The 19,289-nt window shown below is 39.5% G+C and overlaps 1 protein-coding gene across 1 annotated transcript; it reads left to right on the top strand.

Moving 5' to 3' along the window:
• Positions 1–1,214: 1,214 nt before the first annotated feature.
• On the top strand, positions 1,215–19,072 carry LOC309604492 (interleukin-5 receptor subunit alpha-like; the record flags this gene model as incomplete). The annotated part of the gene is made up of 10 exons (XM_082337871.1): positions 1,215–1,317; positions 1,635–1,789; positions 1,924–2,071; positions 2,649–2,757; positions 2,845–3,032; positions 6,456–6,592; positions 10,722–10,866; positions 14,832–14,919; positions 16,477–16,567; positions 18,950–19,072. 10 exons carry the CDS (start codon positions 1,215–1,217, stop codon positions 19,070–19,072), a joined length of 1,287 nt encoding a protein of 428 aa, XP_082193997.1.
• Between the last annotated feature and the right edge of the window lie 217 nt (positions 19,073–19,289).

The following is a 19,289-nucleotide window of genomic DNA, read 5'->3' as shown; positions in this document are numbered from 1 at the left end:
CAGGGCTGGAGCACCTCTCCTATGAGGATAGGCTGAGAGAGTTGGGGTTGTTCAGCCTGGAGAAGAGAAGGCTGTGGGGAGACCTTATAGCAGCCTTCCAGTTCCTGAAGGGGGCCTACAAGAAAGCTGGAGATGGACTTTTTACAAGGGAGCATAGTGATAGGAGTAATGGCTACACACTGAAAGGGTGTAGATTTAGATTAGATATAAGGAAGAAGTTCTTTACTATGAGGGTGGTGAGACACTGGAACAGGTTACCCAGAGAAGTTGTGGATGCGCCCTCCCTGGAAGTGTTCAAGGCCAAGTTGGATGGGGCTTTGAGCAACCTGGTCTAGTGGAAGGTATCTCTGCCCATGGCAGGGGGTTGGAAGCAGCTGATCCTTCAGGTCCCTTCCAACCCAAACCATTCTATGATTCTATGGTTCTGTGATTCTATGATTCTATGAAAGACCCTGAACACAGAGGCGCATTAATTCTGTGGAGAACTGGTAAGATCTCAGAGGTTGTTTTACATTAAAGCAACCTTTGAGTGAATACTCAGCCACCAAACAGCAATTATGTCTTTCTAAAACCAGCTCTGACCAGCGCAGAATCTGCTTTCTCACTGTATGCCAAATTTAGTAAACACCTGATATATTCTTGCTGACAGTCACTTTTTGCAAATTGCAAGATTCATCTCTCCTCAGATAGTTACAGTTCATATCCTTCTAAAGCAGATACCTAAACCAGGTAACATGAATCACAACCTAGAAGTGACAGTTGCTCTACTGCAACTAGAGGCTAGATAACTCATACAGTGACAGCTTGTGGTTTTGTACCTAGCCAAAGTTATGTCAGATGGCTCCTACCCAGGATGTCTGCTTTTGGTATCAGTAGTGTCATTTCTGTGGTCTTGCCTTGCAATCTAAGCAGTACTGCCATTCAAAACCAGCTCAGCGTGGCACACCTGTCCTCTTGGGCCCTGGCACCCAGTTAAAGACTGCACGTAAATACAAACATCCTGGGAATAGAAGGCACTGATCAAGACAACCCATTAAACATATGTTATTTCATATTTACTTCTTATACTTCAGATATCACTTAAGTGGTTAAGCGACTGTTTCATATTATTTCACAGATGCAAAATGAAAACATCATGTTCTAAGTGCTTTTTCAACTAAACTTGGAACTAAAGAATCTCAGTGTCTGCAGACCTGTGGCCCAAAGCATTTGCTATGGCACATGTTACAGTTGTTCCTGTCATCCTGATATTAAGTTTTTTCCAGAATAAGACACTATTTTCCGCTAGCCTGGCAAGTGGACAACCAGATGTAGTGGGTAAGTAAAATATTAAGTAACAGTTCTTGTTGTCAAGGCACTTTCTACAGCCCGTAGAGAGAAACAGAGACAGCTAGGAGAGGTGTCCAAGATAGGTAAAAGTAAATCACCTAACATTTTGGGAGCTGCAGATAAGTAAACATAAACCTCATTGCTAAAGTCAGTCATATTCAACAGAGCTCAGCAACCACCTGCTCCATGTAAGAACAGAGCTCCTGGGGGAGCTACTGGGTATTCAAGCCTTACTGAGAGCCAAATCCTTTGTGTACACAGTGGTGGGACCTCTCTTCCTCTACGCAATTTCATTGTAATTGCAGATGGTCTTGGGCTACATAATGTTCTGCGGATTACCAAGCATGAGCCAAGAGTTATTCTGTCCTGGAACAATAACCTGACAAAAGAAGAAACTGAGAAGTACACTGTGAAGTATATTTTGAGTTATAAATTCTTCAATACCACTCATGAAAGGAAAGTAAGTTGTTCAATGGCTGCACATAGTTTAAAGTGAAATCATGTATTACTTCATTCAGTAGATGAATTTGCATAATTTCCCTTTCAATACTTAGTACCACCTACCTTCATGCAATTCCTGCTTCTTCCTCTTAGGAAAGACTGCAGGAGAAGAAAAAGATAATACGTCTTGAGTTACATTCTGGTTTTAATGCTAAAGTTAAAACACAACTTTTTGCAAAAGAAACAGAAGATGTAATTAAGGAGAGTGGCTGGACAGAAATTACTTACAAGGCACCTCCAGGTCAGCTATTTCCTACATGTTGTTAAGACATCCAAGTGCTCGTGATAATGTTCTGTCTTACTTGGAGACTTATAATTTCTGAAAGCTTATTATTATCTTATGCTATTTTTTTGGGATGGATTTGTTAAGAAGATGACACATAACACCTTGGAATATTGCAGAATTATTTTCCTTATTAGACATGTTCAGATTCAGAAAACTCCAGCTCTCCTGACCAAGATGACAGAATGACCCAACCACTCTCTCCATTTTCACTAGCAACTCATGTTTCTTGAAGATTGCCTTCTGTATCACCTGGTTTCAGGAAATCTTAAAAGAGTAGAGCTTTTCAACTACTACTCTGGACATTTTTTTTCTTTAAGTGAGCTAGTAAGGCTTTTGGTGGTGGTAGCGGATGTGCCTCTTAGCTGTCATTGTCCAAAAAGCTGAAAGACCCATTTGTTCTCACCTACCACTTATTCATGCTTCTAGAAATAAGACTGCATAATGGGTTTGTGAAGGCAACCATCATGGTGTTATTAGAAAATCCATGTAAAATAAACATCATTCTTTCTTTTTTCCCGTTTCTTTGTTGCAGTATATATTCAGAATCTTTCATGCATCATATATAACATTTCTTTTTTCAATTGCACCTGGCATATTAAAGCAGAAGCTCCTGAAGATATCCAGATCTTTTTTTCATACAGGTAAGGGTCTTGTGCAAAATAAGTATGAAACCATGTTTTTGTACCTAAAAGTCCTTGATTTACAAGACTCGTATTTCCTTCTCACAGACACATAGGAAAAGAATTTGAATGCCAGCAATATATAAAAAATGGAAGGAAGAAAAATATTGGATGCCATATGAAAGAAATATATTTCCAACCATCAAGAAAAATCAATTTAAACATAACTGTAAGAGATCTGAGAAATAATTCAAGAGGACTGTCTTATTACAAAGCTTTTACACCTCAAACAATAGGTAAGTATTTTCTCTTACTACCTATTATGAAAATTTCATTTATTGGTTATTTCATTGGTCTCGAAAGCAAAGGAAAGAGGGAAGTGTGACAAAGTCAGAATATTAATTCTAACTTCTTATGCATTCATCTTGCTGGGAATTTTACACAAAGATTAAACAAAATGGATTGCTCAAAGGATTTTATTTTTTTCTCTGATGTAATATCATTGTTGATCTATAACTGGCATTTTAAAAAATTGATAGGCTAGTGTGAGAAAATGCAATTTTAAAAGCATTATACCCTTCCTTTCTCCAGTTTTTCTCTTTCCTATCCTTTTTCTTTTATAATGCTGAAGAAAATGTGATTAAAAAAAAGGAACATAAATAGGCACAAGTGTCATTCGTAGTTGAATTTAAGAATAGGAATGTTCTCAAATATTAGTAACATTTCTATTTATTTATGACACCATTTTTCAGTTAAAAAGGCTTTGACAGTTATTTTTAATTATCGACAGTTTTGAATGATCATATAAAATTATTTTTCCTTACTTCTCTGGGAAGTTTGAATTAATCTCATGAGTAAGAAATTCACCTGAGTTTTAGCACAGACTGCAGACTCAAATACCTTTAAAACTATGAACATGATGATCATATTCCGGACCTGTAACACGGGAATCAGTCATAACTCAAGGGATAGAAAAATGTCATTCAAAGCTATCAAAATCTAATCTGAGTTAGATCCCATTTATCTGTTCTAACATATTAGAATTATTGGCTTTACCTGAAGATTTACACTGCAATCAGAGCCAGCTATAAGCAAGATTTAATTTTTAGCAAAATTAAACATTTTCAAGGAAATCAGATTTTCCTGAAAAGACAACAGGAAAAAAAAAAAAGGGGGAAAACTAATCTGCAGGAAGACTGTATTAGGTGTTTTTGTAGCTGACTGGGAAGATGCTCACTTCCAGACAGGATGCCTGGGTGTCATCCCATGCGCTGACTCCAGAGCAGAGAGCTGCTATAGTACATCCAGTCTTAGGATCAAATGCTTCACACAGCAACAAAAGATTTCATATAATGTTCAGAGGTGATGCCTGAACTACTCTAATTTGCCTGATGACCTCCTGAGGGCTTGCCCAGCCCCACCTTGGCAGTTTCACACTTTCTCCCACCCCTCTGCTACTACTGGGACAACCTTCCGACTGAGGGCCTCCCTGGGGAGCACAGGGCTGGGGTGGGCAGGAGAGAGCAGGGGGATAAGTAGGAGGGAGCAGGCTGTCCCTTCCCTGCTTCTCTCTCCATCCACTCGAATCTCCTTCCTTCTGCTCAGAGCAGCCACCACCTCCTCTTTGCAGAGCCCAGATTGCCAGCGTTTCCTCCCTGCCCTTCTTTCCTTCCTGTCTTTGCCATCTTTAGCCATCAGCAGGCTGCACGTCAGTCACAGCTGGCTCAGCCTACAGCTTCCCCTCCTGTCTCAGCACCAGGCACAAACCGTGTTATCTCTCCTTGCCTTTAAAACCCATTGCCAAGCCTTGGTAGGGCACAGCAAAATCTAAGTGAGTTTGCAGGGGACATTGTTCACGTTATAAGTAGTGGAATCACTCTTGCAAGGCTCCAATGTTACCAGGGCTGTCTTCTCCCTCCTGAGAAGGCAGTTGTACCTTTTTGGCTAAGAGGCATCAAAAAGGCTTTTTCGTATCCAGGCTCCCCTTCTTAAACAGGAAAGCCTCCAGCTGGGCTTTACCCAGCCTAGCCCTTGAACAGTCCTGGAGGTCCACTGTCCTGCTGCGAGTTACCAGCCCCTGCAATCCAAGCTTCCCTCTAGTAACATGCCGTACAGTCTGACAAAACAGGACTTACACACACCCTGTGCTGCAGGCAGCCCAAAAATAACTTAGTCCTGGGTGTCTGTGTGTGGGGACTGAAGAAATTTACAGATGACAGGTGACAAAAGGGTGAAAAAAAATTGTTTCCTACTCTTGGTATACTCAAAGAAGGGCGAGATGCTCTGGGAGTAGTATTTCAGAGGTGAAAAATATGTCTTTCCTACTACAGAGACTAAACAAAAAAAAGCTGCTGCTTACTCTTCTCACCTTTCATGGCTCATGGTGTGCCTCCACCCTCAAAGGCAGGTGTTGGTCGCTGCCAACAGCTTCGGGGACAAGCAGAAGTGAACAATTTTACAAGCCCGAGGTAGCCCTCGGAGAAATGTTTTTGCTCAGTTTATGGGATCATTACTGAAAGAGAGGAGACTTCTCAAGGAGGGGAGGGAAAAAGAAAAGCCAAAAAGGAAATCTCAGTGTGATGTACATGCCCGTGGAGAGACACAGGGTCATGCAGCCACAGCTGCTAGAGCAAGCACAATGGTTTCATGGACTAGTTCTGCTGCTACTCACCCTCTCTGTCTCTCTTTCTGTCTTTTCTCTCTGGCACCACATTGCAGCCATGTCAGCCCCAGACCTCGTTGTCCCTGTCCACAGAGACTTGCCATGCACTTCTGCCTCTGCTGGGAGGGCTTTTCTGGAAAACTCCAGACGCAGTTCCTCCCTTCACAGCAATGCAACAGCAGCTGAAGAGGGCTGCTTGAGTACTCCAACACACACCTAGGACCAGTACCCTAACACTCATCCCGCTAGAGAGCAACTGTAGACTTGTTTATTTAAACCAAAGGCTAAAATCCTGGGAACCCAAATGTTCCTTGCTTCCAACCCTATACCTCATCCCTCCCTGAAAAAAAACATTGCCGTCACACTCCTTGCACTTTGTGACTGGAGCACACTGGTGGGAGGGGTATTTTTTGTTTGTTTGTTTACATCTCCTAAGCACGTCTTGCTCATTGGCTCATTTACAAAAGAACAAGTAAGCACATAGCAAGTGCTCATTGGCTCATTTACAAAAGAGATAGAAAGATTTCTAAAGTCTGTGTAGGAAACCTCATATATTGCATAAGACCTGCCAGGAGCTGGTACCCTGTCAGTAACCCCTCAGGGAGAGATGAAGTTCCATTTTTTTCGCAGTTATACTACCAGGCTCATGGGCAGACTTGGAGTATCCCACAAGACACAGTGGAAATAATCTGACATGGCAGCGAGCCTGTAGCATCCTGGAGGTCTCCTCAACACCCACGCAAACTCTGGAGGGTGAATTCCAAGGGCCCCAAAGGGCTTGCTCCTCCTGCCCACCCTCACTACCTTCCCTGGAAAGATACATGAAAAGAAAGACTTCCACTCTTTAGTTTGAGGCAGCAAGAGATGCCACTTAGTGAGCAGCACTTTTAAAGAAAATGTGTCACTCACTGAACACCTTCTTTGGGTGTGATATACTCCATTTTGTATTTTGTTGAACTGTATATTTTAGGGACTAATGAACTCCGTTTGTTTTGCATCATCATAAATATGAAAAAGAGCATGAGGTACAGAAGGTCTCTCTGTGCTCCTTTTTCAGAGAAACTGAACCCGCCGATCAACGTTTCAGTTTCCCTTGAAAACAGAAGTATTAAAATTCACTGGAAACCCCCGCCTACTATTGGTTCTGCAAGTAACAAGTGTTTTTTGTATCAAGTGAAAATAACAGATCATAAGGTAATCAGTTTTTTTGGTAATAGCATAACTTCCATAAAAGCTAGGCATCCCTTGAATTTAACAGAATTAAAACTCAAGCAAACTTTAAAGAAATCCCAAAGTCTTTCATGAAGAATTCAACTTTTCTTGTCTTTCTGGTCAAAAATGGAAAATCAACACATTTCATGAAGTCTTTCAGAGTCATGCTTGCATTTAGGTGGACTGGTTGTTTTTTTCTTTTAATCTTGAATTTGAATTGTACATTAGCATCACATAGGTTATTGACTTTTTTGTTGTAGAAAAAGGAGTATTGATAAAAAGAAAAGTTTAGCAGCTACTTTGATAATATTTTTAAGAATAAAAATTACATGTTATTGTTGTTATTTCTACATACATCACTAAAGGCATCACCCCTGTTCTTTACATACGTTATATATATTTTAAAATCTTTCATGGTGTATCAGCAGTTTCTCTTAGTCTTACCAGTAAGAAATAGAACAGTGTTATAGTTTAGCTTATGCCATATGGTGACTAAATGCACCTGGCATTACCAGGTGGCATTTTTAAATTACCTGGAAATAAGAGCTGAAAATTTTTCATGCAGATTCTTATTTTAAATCCCAAAGAGCAGAGAGCCAAACATTTAATTCAGACTATGATAGGTATGAAATTCAGATGTGCATTGGAATGTGAATTTTCTGAATCTTTGGTGTTTTCATTCAAGCTGTCTTTGAAGCTGTGTTTTTCTTTAAGAACCTAAAACTTAGCTAACACACGCCTCAGTCAGCACACAGTACTCAATAAAAGGCTTATCTAAGCTGGCTGCAAACATGTAAGAGACAATTAAAGCCTGAAAGAACATATGACTAAATTGATATGCATCCACTCTGTTAGACACAGTAGAAAGGAGAAGGGCAATGAGGCAGACACGTTATTGATCATATAATGTTATCTTCATAAATTACAGCAGGGCTTATTAATTCGTGTGCAGTGGTAATACTGCTAGGCAGCTTCTAGAACGGGGCTGGCTCTTCCCGCATTCCTTCAGTGCAGCATGCGGAAAAGTAGCTCAGGTCTGTACGTGGACATGATAAACCTTCCCAGTCCTCTGGGTTTTTCTGGAAGAAAGACAGGTAGCCTCCTCCACCTCTGCCAATAGTTATCATCCCCTTAACCATTCCCAAGCCCAATACTTCAAAACCCCTGCCAGAGACATCCAGAGGCTTGTCCCTGTCCATTCACAAAGCTCCTAATCACCAAAGGCTGCAAGCAAAGAGAGCAAGGGAGGTTCATGCTGGATCTTTGGCATCCTGTTCAGACACATCCTGGGACCTGTCTGATCCCTTCCTGCCCATGCATGCAGATTTCCTTCCTGTTTCAAGACTCAGAGCAAGGGAGGTGGAAGTGGGAAGAGCTGGGAGTAAGGGGTCGCTTGCCACTTCAGGGCTGGGACGTGCCCAAAGTGAACAGCGGGATCCTGCAATCCACAGTGTGTTCATGTGGCCACTGCAGCCCCTGTTTCCAGCTTCCTAACATCTTCCACTCTGTGGAAGAAAATGTCAAATACATAAAATAGTCCAGCATCCTTACTTAAATCAAATAAATCTATTTTATTTTCCTTGTCTTATACAGCTGCTCCTCTGCTTTGTGCACATCTGCAGGATATAAACATAGGAGAGGAAAGCAAAGAAATATCATTTGGGCGTGGAAGTGAATAAACAGTTACAGTAGTGGAAAATCATGGCTTTTTTTTTTTCCACAGAGGGGATGGTTTGGGAATACATGAGAGAGGCAGCTGCAATAACAATAAAAAAAGACATATAAGGGCACGAGATAAAAGAGGGGGCTTTAAGGTAGGTTTGAGGAGAATCAGTGTCAAAGTTAGTAGTGACTAAAATGGTAGTTACCTAGCGAAGGAGCAAAAAAAAGGGGTGTGTGTGCCAAGTTAAGGAAGAAAACTGAAGCAGTATTACAGGAGACACAGGAGGGAGAAGAATGGAACAAGCCTGAGATTCTGTTTCCTGGTCAAAGCAAGGTCTTAACTGCTGTCACAGAGACTTAATGAGTTGAGGTATTAGGGTGTTCCTAAGCAGGCTTGTAGATATTTGTTGAAGAACATGTAAGAGTGTAATGATTAAAATATACAAGTCTATTTATTTATTCTGAACACCTGAAGAGATGACTTGCTGAATACTTATATGCATAAATAATAATACTGTAATACAGATTGATAAAGCTTGAAAATAGGGAGTTGATTCTGCAGATGAAGAGAAGATAGGAAGGGTTGGCAAGTACTATGGGAAACAAGATTAGAATTTCAAATATTGGGTAAGTCTGAAATCAACAAACCAAAATTCAGTAATGAGGAAAATCCTATGATTAGGAAGTACGGGTCAAATGTGCCAGCACAAAATAAGGAATTAACGTGTAGGCAGCAATGCAGAAGAAAAAAGGTCTGTGAATTACACTGAACCACAAACTGAGTCAATCATTCCGTGTTATTACACAAAGGTCAAATGTTATTCAAGTGTATATGACAAGCATGTCACACGTAAGATGTAGATTGTGACTAATTTGTCCTTTTAGCTACTGAGTTTCACCTGAAGTTTCAAACTGTGCTTTGGGCACCACTACAAAATATACGTATGCTGAAAAAGTGTTCAGAGAACACCAGTGAGAGTTATCAAAATGAGCATAAGCTTTGAAAACATGCTCTAGGATTGGAAGACTGAGGGACATGGTCTAGAGTAAAGGAGTGTAACTTGTATTAACGGTCTTCTGGTAAATAAAAGAGCATAGGGGTCACACTTACCCATGCCAACTTGTGAGTAGGATAAAAAGTGACTGGCTAAATTCGAAGCAAGGGAAACATAGGCTAAAAGTTAGGAAAAGTGTCCTAATTCCAAGGGAAGTTTGGCACAGGAACAGGTTTCTGAGGCTGCTTGGGGATGGCTCTATATAGAGTTATCAGCAATGGATTAGACAAACATCCTCCACGAATGCTCTGGGTAGATGTGGCATGACTGCCAGAAGGTGGCCTACGTAATTTTATGAGAAGTCTTTCAGCCTTGCATTTTGGTAATTTCCTATGATGACATAAGCTTATTATTGGCTCCTTAGGAAGAAATTTTCAGGCACAGCATTTGGTTAGCACTTAACCCTCATAGTCACTTGCAGTTTACTTTTGAAAGCCCAAGGACTTTCCCACGTTTTTACTTACTTTGGAAAAACTTAGCATGTGAACTTTTGGACATATTTTTGGCATCAGATCTGGAAAGATCTTAACGAGTGTGGAGGAAGAGAAAGAAATGTCATTGTACACAGGCTCAAATCCACACTGCACCAGTCAGTATGAGGAGAGCAGAAGATCACCTTTTCTTAAAGTTGGCCTTATAGTACTACCTCATCATGCTTTCCTAACACCAAATATGCAAAGATTCTGGACCCCTCTGCATCTGAGATGCATATTTTCTACTTCTTTGCAACTTCCTAACATTATTGTTAATTTTTATAAGCAGGAGTTTCCTCTCCTGGTTTCTTTTTTATTCCTTCTTAAATTCTTAGCGTTGTTTATTTACAGCAGTTGGCTTCAGTTTTCAAAAGTGACGAATGATTTAGAGATCCCTCTGTCTTGAACTCTGACATTCTTTCTGTGGGCTTGATCTTTGGAAGTGATGTGCTTTCTTATATAGGCACAATTAAAGACGTTTCAAGATATTCACTAAAATAGTAGGCATCCCTCACCACCAGTCAGCTGAAAAATGCAAGCTTTTATTCTACCAGACAACAAAGTATAGCAGACTACCCACGCCAAAACCTTGAAACTTGCAGTTTCATAGTTACTGTATTCATCCTACACTTGATGTGATAAAAAATGAAAGAAGAATCAGTGTTTCAAATTCTTACTGTCCTACTATAGCTGATACCTCTTTCCGTCTTATCAGTTCCAGGCTCCCCTTCATTTTCAGTCCAGAGTTTTAACACATGCCAGGTAAGAGTCAGATTGTGTCTGGACATAAACACTGGTTCTGAAAATCTCTTCCTACTAGGTTTGAGACGTAAATAATAGTATTTGACATCCCTGCATTTATATCAGTTTGAACTGCAATGTGAAATCACCTAAAATAACCCCCTAAACCTATCTTGATAGATTGTAGATGTCACTGCAGAGGAATATGAGTACCCGTTTCATAAACCAGCAAAAAAATGTGCAGCACAAGTGAGGGTAAAGAAAGAGATATGCATAAGAAACAAGATTTGGAGTGAGTGGAGTGAACCAGTGTTTATTCATGGTGGTAAGTTATCATGTATTTATTATTCATAACCCTTATCATTAGATATGTTATTACTATTCAACATATTTACTTCATTATTGCATCTGTTCTTCTTCTTCCTGTATTATTGTACCATAACAGTACCTAGAGGTCCATGGCATGCAGCAGGCTCATACAGCTCTAAGTGTTGCAGGAAAAGGCAGTCCTTGGTCTAATGAGTTATACTTCCTTGGTCCTAAGGCTGTCTACCACAGGGCTGTTCTCCTGAGGTAAATTAGATCTGACTCTTGACAGCCTTTAGAAAACAATAAAGGTCAGCAGCCGAAAAGCTCACAGCACCCCCCTGACTGCCCTGCAAAGGACAGCCCAAGCATCTCCACAAATGCTTTCAACTGGAGTTAGTAAGCCAAGAAACCCACAAAAGTCATAACATTCATCAAATCACATAGTCCTTAAGGACTAAGTCTAACATTTCTTTTACTACATCAGGGGAATAATTTCTCATTGGACAGAGGTAGGAAATGGTTTAGCTCTCATTTAAATATATGTGATCTGGCCCCTACAGCTCACTTAAGCACAAATTAAACAAGAACCTTGTAATACTTTTCCTTCACCTCCTATGACTAGATTTTAACATTTGTGTGCTAACAAGAGAAACTTGTGCTTTCTGTGATGAGAAAGATGCCTCCACATGCAGCAGCTTCCTGATGTCAGGTTAGGTAAAGTGGAAGTAGTATAATGGAGTGATGCTCAATTTATGGAGAGAAACTGGTGTTATGTGTCAACTGTATGTTGACACACAAAATAAAAAAGTACAATACTACTGGTAGTAAACCAAAACAAGATAAATATCTTTATTTAATGCAACAGACTGTGTATTTTGGAATATGTCTTTCTGAGCTATTGAGCTTCAAGTACATATTTACCTGAAGACACAGGAAATAAAAGGCCAGACATTATTATTTTTGCAATGCATTGAATGTAAATTCAGTTATAGGGTTTACAGGATGTTGCCTCCCTACTCTATCAGATGACTCACCACATGCCACTGGTCTGCTGGCACCTCTCAGCTGCCACCTTTTTTGGCCTAGATTCATCCATCTAATTTCAAAAGCATTTCACTTGTGAAATGCTTGGAGAGAGAAACCTAGTTGCTCCACATGCTCACTGTGGTGAAGGAGAGAACATGTTTCAGGCCATCAGAGACTTGAATTGCCCTTTGGAGATGCTTCTTTCTTCTCATTGAAGACAGGTCTGCCTGGTGTCAGGCCGGACACATCTGATGTGTAGACAGTGGAGGGAGGGGAAATTAGAAAGGCTTTTCCTGGTGGGGGAATATAGATTTACTCACTCCCTGCCAGCCTTTCACCAGAAGAAGGAAATGGAGTTGAACAGTCACCCATCCTGGTTCCAGCCTACCAAACGTTGCTCTCAGCAGCTGCAACTCTCCTTCAACTGTTTTCAACACCGCTACTTCCCCAGCTTCTGCTACAGCTGTTGTTGAGGCTGAACAATCACAGCATTTCCTCCACTTCAGAAAAGTTTATGGTGGACAAGACTGCCATTGCATATAAGCTGTAATATCTGCATGTGTTCAGTGCAGCATGTTGATTTACGCCTGGAGCATACTACACACATGCACAAGTTCATGTGACATGGCAATTTCCCTTCTTCCTTCCTGTACTTGGAGAGGATCGGTGGCTTTTATAACATGAAACTATGAGTATATTACGTCAAGGGGTCACACACGCTCAGGCAAACCACTTTAAATATCTCTTTTGATGCCTAGAGAAAGTTTTCTGTCCATTTTATTTTGTATTCCATTGAAATTATTTTGTCTGCTTCTAATTGGGAACATGTATAAGTGGACATTATGAAATGCATTTTAATACTGCCTAGATTTAAAAAAAACCCTGGTATTAGTAGTATCATTCATGGTAACTCCATGAAGTCACAGACCTAATTTCATAGACACAGTGAACTGAAAAAAATTGAATCTCTCTGTGGAGTAACCTGAAAGGAAAAACATCCATTTGGTATTTTTACTTTGGAATGTGTCAATTTGTCTGCTGAAAGCTTTGAAGGAGTGTGCAATGACCTGCTTTTTGTTTGCTTCTACATGACATTCCAGTGTTTCATTTAGGAAATGTGCAACATTTCTTTAAGAATGTATTTTTAAGAGGTATTTCAGCCTCCATTTAAAAACGCTGAAACATCAAAATGAAATAACATAATTCAAAACATAACTAAAATATTTGTTCTGAAATGTTCCTTTGACATGAAAAGAATTTGTTAATTTTCTCATGGGAAACACATTCATTTTCCACTGGAATTAGCGTATGCCCTTGAAAAAAACCCACAATTTAAACTGAACTGAGCTTCTTAGTATAGAAACTTGCTGCTGAAAAAGAAGTGTTTGATCAGCTTTATTCATATATAGAAACTTGAAATAATTGGTCTAATTTTTAGAGCTGCTGAGCATTCATAGATCACTTTGAAGTTAATAGTAATTCAGAAGTGTTCTGCATTTTGCAAACCAAGCCAGTTGTCTTGGTTTCAAAGTACTGTTATTTGTGACTTAGTTTAAGCATTTGCATCTGCAAAAACCCCACCATAAAATGGTCTACCTAAAAGAATATATGTGCTTCTTTTTCTTCCTCCTTTCCAAAATGCATGAGGTAAGAAAGTAAGAGAACCAAGCCTCTTTGTGGTTTGGCTGATGTAAAGACCACTGCTTCCTCTTCTCTTGGGTGTGTACGTGATACAGGGCTAGCAGAGCGATGCAGAACAATTACTTCAAACAAAATAATTTCTGCTACACAGTCCAGAGATTCTTCAGAATATATTTTCTGAGCCCTTATCTCAAAAGGCAAGAAGGGAAAAACTCCCTTTTCATCTTAAAGTGAATAAAGAATAGTTTTGTATTTTAGTAGTGCATAAAGATTATTCTTATACACAGTTCTGCCCAGAGGTTTGTGAGTTTTTCCTTGGTTTCATATAAAATTTTTGGAAATTCGTAATATCCTTGGTTTAAACTACAGATGGGTTCAAACTAGGAACTTTTGTACAATTCTTTTGTTCTTTGAATTTGATCTAGATTGATCCTAAAGCCATTGTGCAAAATTGGCCTCGGACTATTAACATTTTAAGAGCTGTTCCTGCCTGTTTTTCTTCAAAGTACTTAGTTCAAAGCAGTCCAAACTAGTTTTGGTTTTAAAGCTAGGTATTAAACAAAAGATAAAATTTGCCAAAAATACATTTTTGAGTCAATCAAAGACATTGCTTTTTGGTATTTGGGGTATTTTGGGGGAAGGAATGCAAGGTACAGAGCAGTAGTATTCATTGAACAATATAAATATGTATTGCTGGCATTTCTTTAGGACTATGCCTAGCAGGCTTAAAAAAGGTAAATATAATGAAAACCAAATGTTGCTTCTTGAGTCAAAGTGAATATTTTGTTTGACAAAAAGCTTTTACTTTCATTTTGCCTTAAACCAGTTACAGCTGTGAAGGGGTGAGGCAGCAGCGGCAGGGGGGTTCATGGTGCGTGGAGATGGGAGGTGGCAACAGCAGGAATCCAGAAACAGCTAGGGCAGCAGCAGGAGTGTCAACAGCAGATGGACAAAGGGTTTGATATCCAGAGGAATCAAGGCTGGATGGAAGAAGTATCCAGTGACAGGACAGGTCATGCCCGGCATGTGAGAGCAGAAATCCAGGGAAAGGAGGGGATGGAGTCTACTGGAGCAGAGGAAGCCAGGGAAAGTGCTGAATCAAAGCAGCAGCAAGGCTGAGAGCTCAAAGGAGGAGGAAGGAACAGTGCTGAAGTCAGAAGCCCCTGTTTCCCCTAAAAAAACTCCAGGAAATGCTTCTTTAAATCTGTGGCAGTTCAGGAATAGTGCAATATTTATGAGTCAATATATAATTCATCCATTTATGAACTACCATTTCCCACATTATTAACATTACCTTTCCCTCTTCTTTTTAAGAAAAGACAGTGGACGTCATGCTGCTAAACATCACATTGTTTTGTCTCCTGATTTTCCTTGGAGGTTTGCTGATATGTACATGTAGAAGGTAATGTACATTTCTGGAAGATAGTATAAATTTCTGGTGGAAGAGAGGTCAGGGTAAGGGTAAACAAACCATACAATGGATTAAAGTCAAACACAGATCTTCTCAGATAAATTATGTTTACAAGAAGCAGTTAATTGTGCATTTCCGACTATTATTCTAACAAAGGAGTGCTAGCTGTTAAGACCTAGTGTAAGACACTGAGCCCTATCACTGTCATCTCACAGCTCCCATCACACTCCCAGGAGCTCTAGTCTCACACCCTACTCACAGATGTTTTTCTGCCACTGTAAATGACATTTTTTCATCTTCCTCTGACTGGTGCCTCTCTACCCTCAGTGTGACTTTGCCCCACTATTTTGCAGGTTCTGCATTCAGGGCCACCAACATTAATCATGCCAAAGATGATGAACTGCATTTGCCACGTTGCCCAGTTTCATTTCATAATCCATGGGTATTACTGAGAGCAGTCTTTTACTCTAAGCTGGACAGTTTACAACAAATAAATAAAAAAGGAAAGTCAGGCTAATGGAAGGAATTTGCTTTGTTGTACTAAAGTAATAGCAGTGGTCCTACACACACCAACAATTAATGCAGTCAGCTGCCTCCATGCCACCACTTTTCTGCCTGGCTACATAGCTTTCCTGTTGACATGGCAGAGAAGGCTATCTTGAACTGAAAAATAAAATTCTTCAGGATAGTGTGATAATTCAAGATGCCTTAATATTTGGAAGGTGCAATATGTAAATGGAACCTCTGTTAAAAGTAAATTGATTATTTAATTAATAACTGAATATTATTCCTGATTAGGATAAAAGAAGTTATCATGTGCTGTATCTTCTTTCAGTAAACAAAGACTCAAGGAACTATAGATATGAAATAGCTAATATAAAAATACACACTAAAAAGTTTCCCCTGGGGCAAACAAAATATGCAATTGAAAGCCATCTGCATCTAAACATAAAAGAATATTCTGGCCAAATAATGAGGAGTGACTCTGGCCCCAAGAGAGCAATTCAGCTGGTAGATCTTCTCAGTGGAAAATGTTCATAGTACTCAAAACCAACAGATAATCCTTTGTGATGAAACAAAATGTTTTCATGGTTCTGTGCAGACAACACTCACACTCAAACCCGAATTCTGCTAGACCTCAGCAAATGAGTTACAAGATGTTTCCAATGCTATGCCTGCTCCCTGTCATCCGATGTTTCTTTCTTTGATTATTGCACTTTATAGGTAATATTTTTAATTATTAAAGGAAAATGTAGGAGTAATTTTTAGCTATAGACATAGTACATGCCACAAGCTCTTGCTTTGCTTGGAAATCATATGTTTGTGCATATCTGTACAGGTCTTAAATCTCTAGCAGGTTAAAAAACAGTCAAGCTGAAGAAGAGCTAGGAAAAATGTTGAGAAAAATGTCTGCAGTGAAACAAAAAAGGGTAGAACAGCTTTAGAAATGGTAGATGCTTGTCTAATTGGCACATCTATTACAAAGCATTATTAACTGATCTGTTCCTGCAGACATTTGAGTCGCGTGTCTGTGTCACTCTCTTGTAGATATAGATGCCTGGAAGTTATAACCATGCCTGTTCCACATCCTTCAGATAATATCAAAACTTGGTTAGCTGCAGATGAGACTCACCACCAGGTAGAGTGTGTATGTCTTTTTTCTCTCACTACATTGACATGTATGGTATTACTTGCAATTGGAATGGTACAACATTACTTTTAGAGCAGCAGGTCATTTTTAAGAAAAACTGGGAAAAAGGTATGCACAATGTTTGTAGTGAAGCCAGAAGAGAACAGAAAACTTGGGGAGGTTACAGGACAATGATCTCAGTAGACAGGGTGGAGAAAATCCTCAGGGGACTTATCTCAAGTGTGCCTTGAAGTGTTTCAGCATATCCACACTCAATGAGCCAACATTTTAAGGAGCGATCACCCTGACTCCCTGCAGAATAGTTGGTTATGGGATATTACATGTATAAGCATGTGGGCAAGTTATCAAAGGGAAAGTTTTTGTGGAGATCTGCAAGTCATTGGCTATGTTGTAGTAAATGCACATTCTTATGGCAAATAAGAGCAGGCTTCACAATGTACACATCATAATCTACCCCAACTGTGCACCTGCTGTGGGATAAAACTGTGTACAGAGGTGTTTACTTTGGAAGAGCTGATGTGTTGTAAGTTCAGATGCTAGCTTATGTGATGGCAAATTACAAGTCTTTAGTCAACTGGGCAAACAAGAAAATAAATGTTTGCAATATTTGTGTGGCTGTCATTAATGGAGCTCCTTGGCTGGCACATGCAATGCATCTTTATCACTGTCTGTCATTGTGTGAGTAAAAAATGTGCTAGTCAGGCAGTGGTCTAGATCTCTATCACTCTGGTGAAGCTACAGAGTGAACTGCGCTCTAGGAGGCACGGTAAGGTTGCCTCTTACCTGGTTCTCCTGCAACACATGATGAGAAGGTGCAGGTGTACCCAAACTATGTTTTTAGGGGGGAAACATCATTTGAAATAGAAAACTAATGATGATTTTCTCTGTCCTATGTATGCAAAATATTTGTTCAGATCCTCTGCAGGATTTCTATTAATTTTACTCTGTTCTACTTTATTATTGTACTTACCCTGCAACATCAAAATGTATTCTATTAGTGCATTCAGCAATGTAACTAACAGTTGCCAATGAGAGCTGTTATGCCATCTTCTCTCCCAGGGGAAAAATGTATGTCTTCCAATATTGTGTTTCATTTTTTTGTATAAATATACCTACATGACTGCAAACTCTGACAGAAACCATGGACCATCTCAATTCATTAATCACAATTTGCATTGTGAGGCAAGAGGCATGGGTTGTTTGTTTTGTTTTATTTTACCTTTTCAAATACATGTATGGAAAAACGGATGTGCATATGTTATATAATCATATTACAAATTACAAGATTGAAGTGTTTTGAACTTGCACCTGGAGTTCATTCCGCAAGTCTTGGGCTGGCTCCGAAGAGCAGTCTGTACTCCTCTTCTTCATTACAGTCATTTTCTCAGAGAAGAAAAGCCCAAGAGCTCCAGAACTGGACTGAAGCCAAGTGTCTTATTCTCAAGATTCAAAGTCACTTCTACGACACGTTTGGCCAAAATTATTTGACCAAATTTGTCCCAAAGGTGCCACATTTACCACTTTTTCTGTGCAAAAATCCTTTGGCACCCTTTTGACCAGTAATGGTGTGGAAATTAACTAATAATACCCCTTGGGGCCATCACATATGGACTGGAAGAATGTAAAGATAAAATCATCACCATCAAACTTATATTCTGTATCTCCCTCCACCCTAGAACTGCATACACTGCTATTTAGGGCTCTTTGTATTCCATATGTAAATAAAAAATCACAACAATCAATGATCACCACAAAAAAATATATATTTAATATCACTAACAGAGAAAGAAGAGATTTCTGTCCCCAAACTGTTAGAAACACTGAATATATCTTCGACAGCAAGACCTCAGCATAGCTGTGTAATTACTATCTAGGTGATTGCAACTAAGTGGCTGAGATGACTGTTGATGGCACTTCTAGGAAATATAAATTGAATAAAACATATGGAACATATCAGTATCTCAAATATTGCTAACACGTGAAATAGCAAAGACATTGGCTTTGGACATACTGTAAGAGTTAAGACAACTGAAGAATGGTGCTGAGATAATCTGTTTTATCCAACAAATAAATATAGCCCTTGAAAGCTAGACTGTGACTTTGACATAAACCTTAGGTACATCGTCATATCATCCTGGAGGGTGACAAACAACAAAATTAGGGCTCAGAACAACTAAGCAAATTTGCCTGTGAGCACCTTTCAGACTGAGAAAGTAACTCATATAATCTCTGTATTCCAGTTACATGACAGAGTAATTAATCTGTACTAATCCCAGATACACCAAATAAGGAGCATGCTTGTAACAATATTCAGAATTTGTAATGCCACTGAATGCAGATGTTGTGCATAATGTAATTTTTATCCAACAGAAACAAATATCAATGCAAATGGAGATGCACTCAGAGGTTACTATGGGAATACCAGAAGAGAATGGAGATGAGAACATTCAGCAACAGAAATGTTTGAAGGAATCTGGATTAGAAGACCTGTAGTGACGATATGCTTTTTTATCTGCATGCAAGAGTTACCTTTCTGTGAGGTGGACAATATTCTAATACATCTAAGAACAGCTGATACTGGAGCTTGTCTGAGCCTGATAATTTGAAGCATTTTGAGGTCTGACATTGTGCAACTCTTAAAATGAGCTTTGGATCACAAACACAAAGCAGTACCTTGCAGTTTGTCTCTAACTACTACTGATGTTCAGCC

Source organism: Platalea leucorodia, assembly GCF_965183815.1.
Source record: "Platalea leucorodia genome assembly, chromosome: 2".
In the NCBI taxonomy this organism is placed as follows: domain Eukaryota; kingdom Metazoa; phylum Chordata; class Aves; order Pelecaniformes; family Threskiornithidae; genus Platalea; species Platalea leucorodia.
Note: the sequence above shows the minus strand (reverse complement) of the source record. Positions and strands in the feature narration are given on the sequence as shown.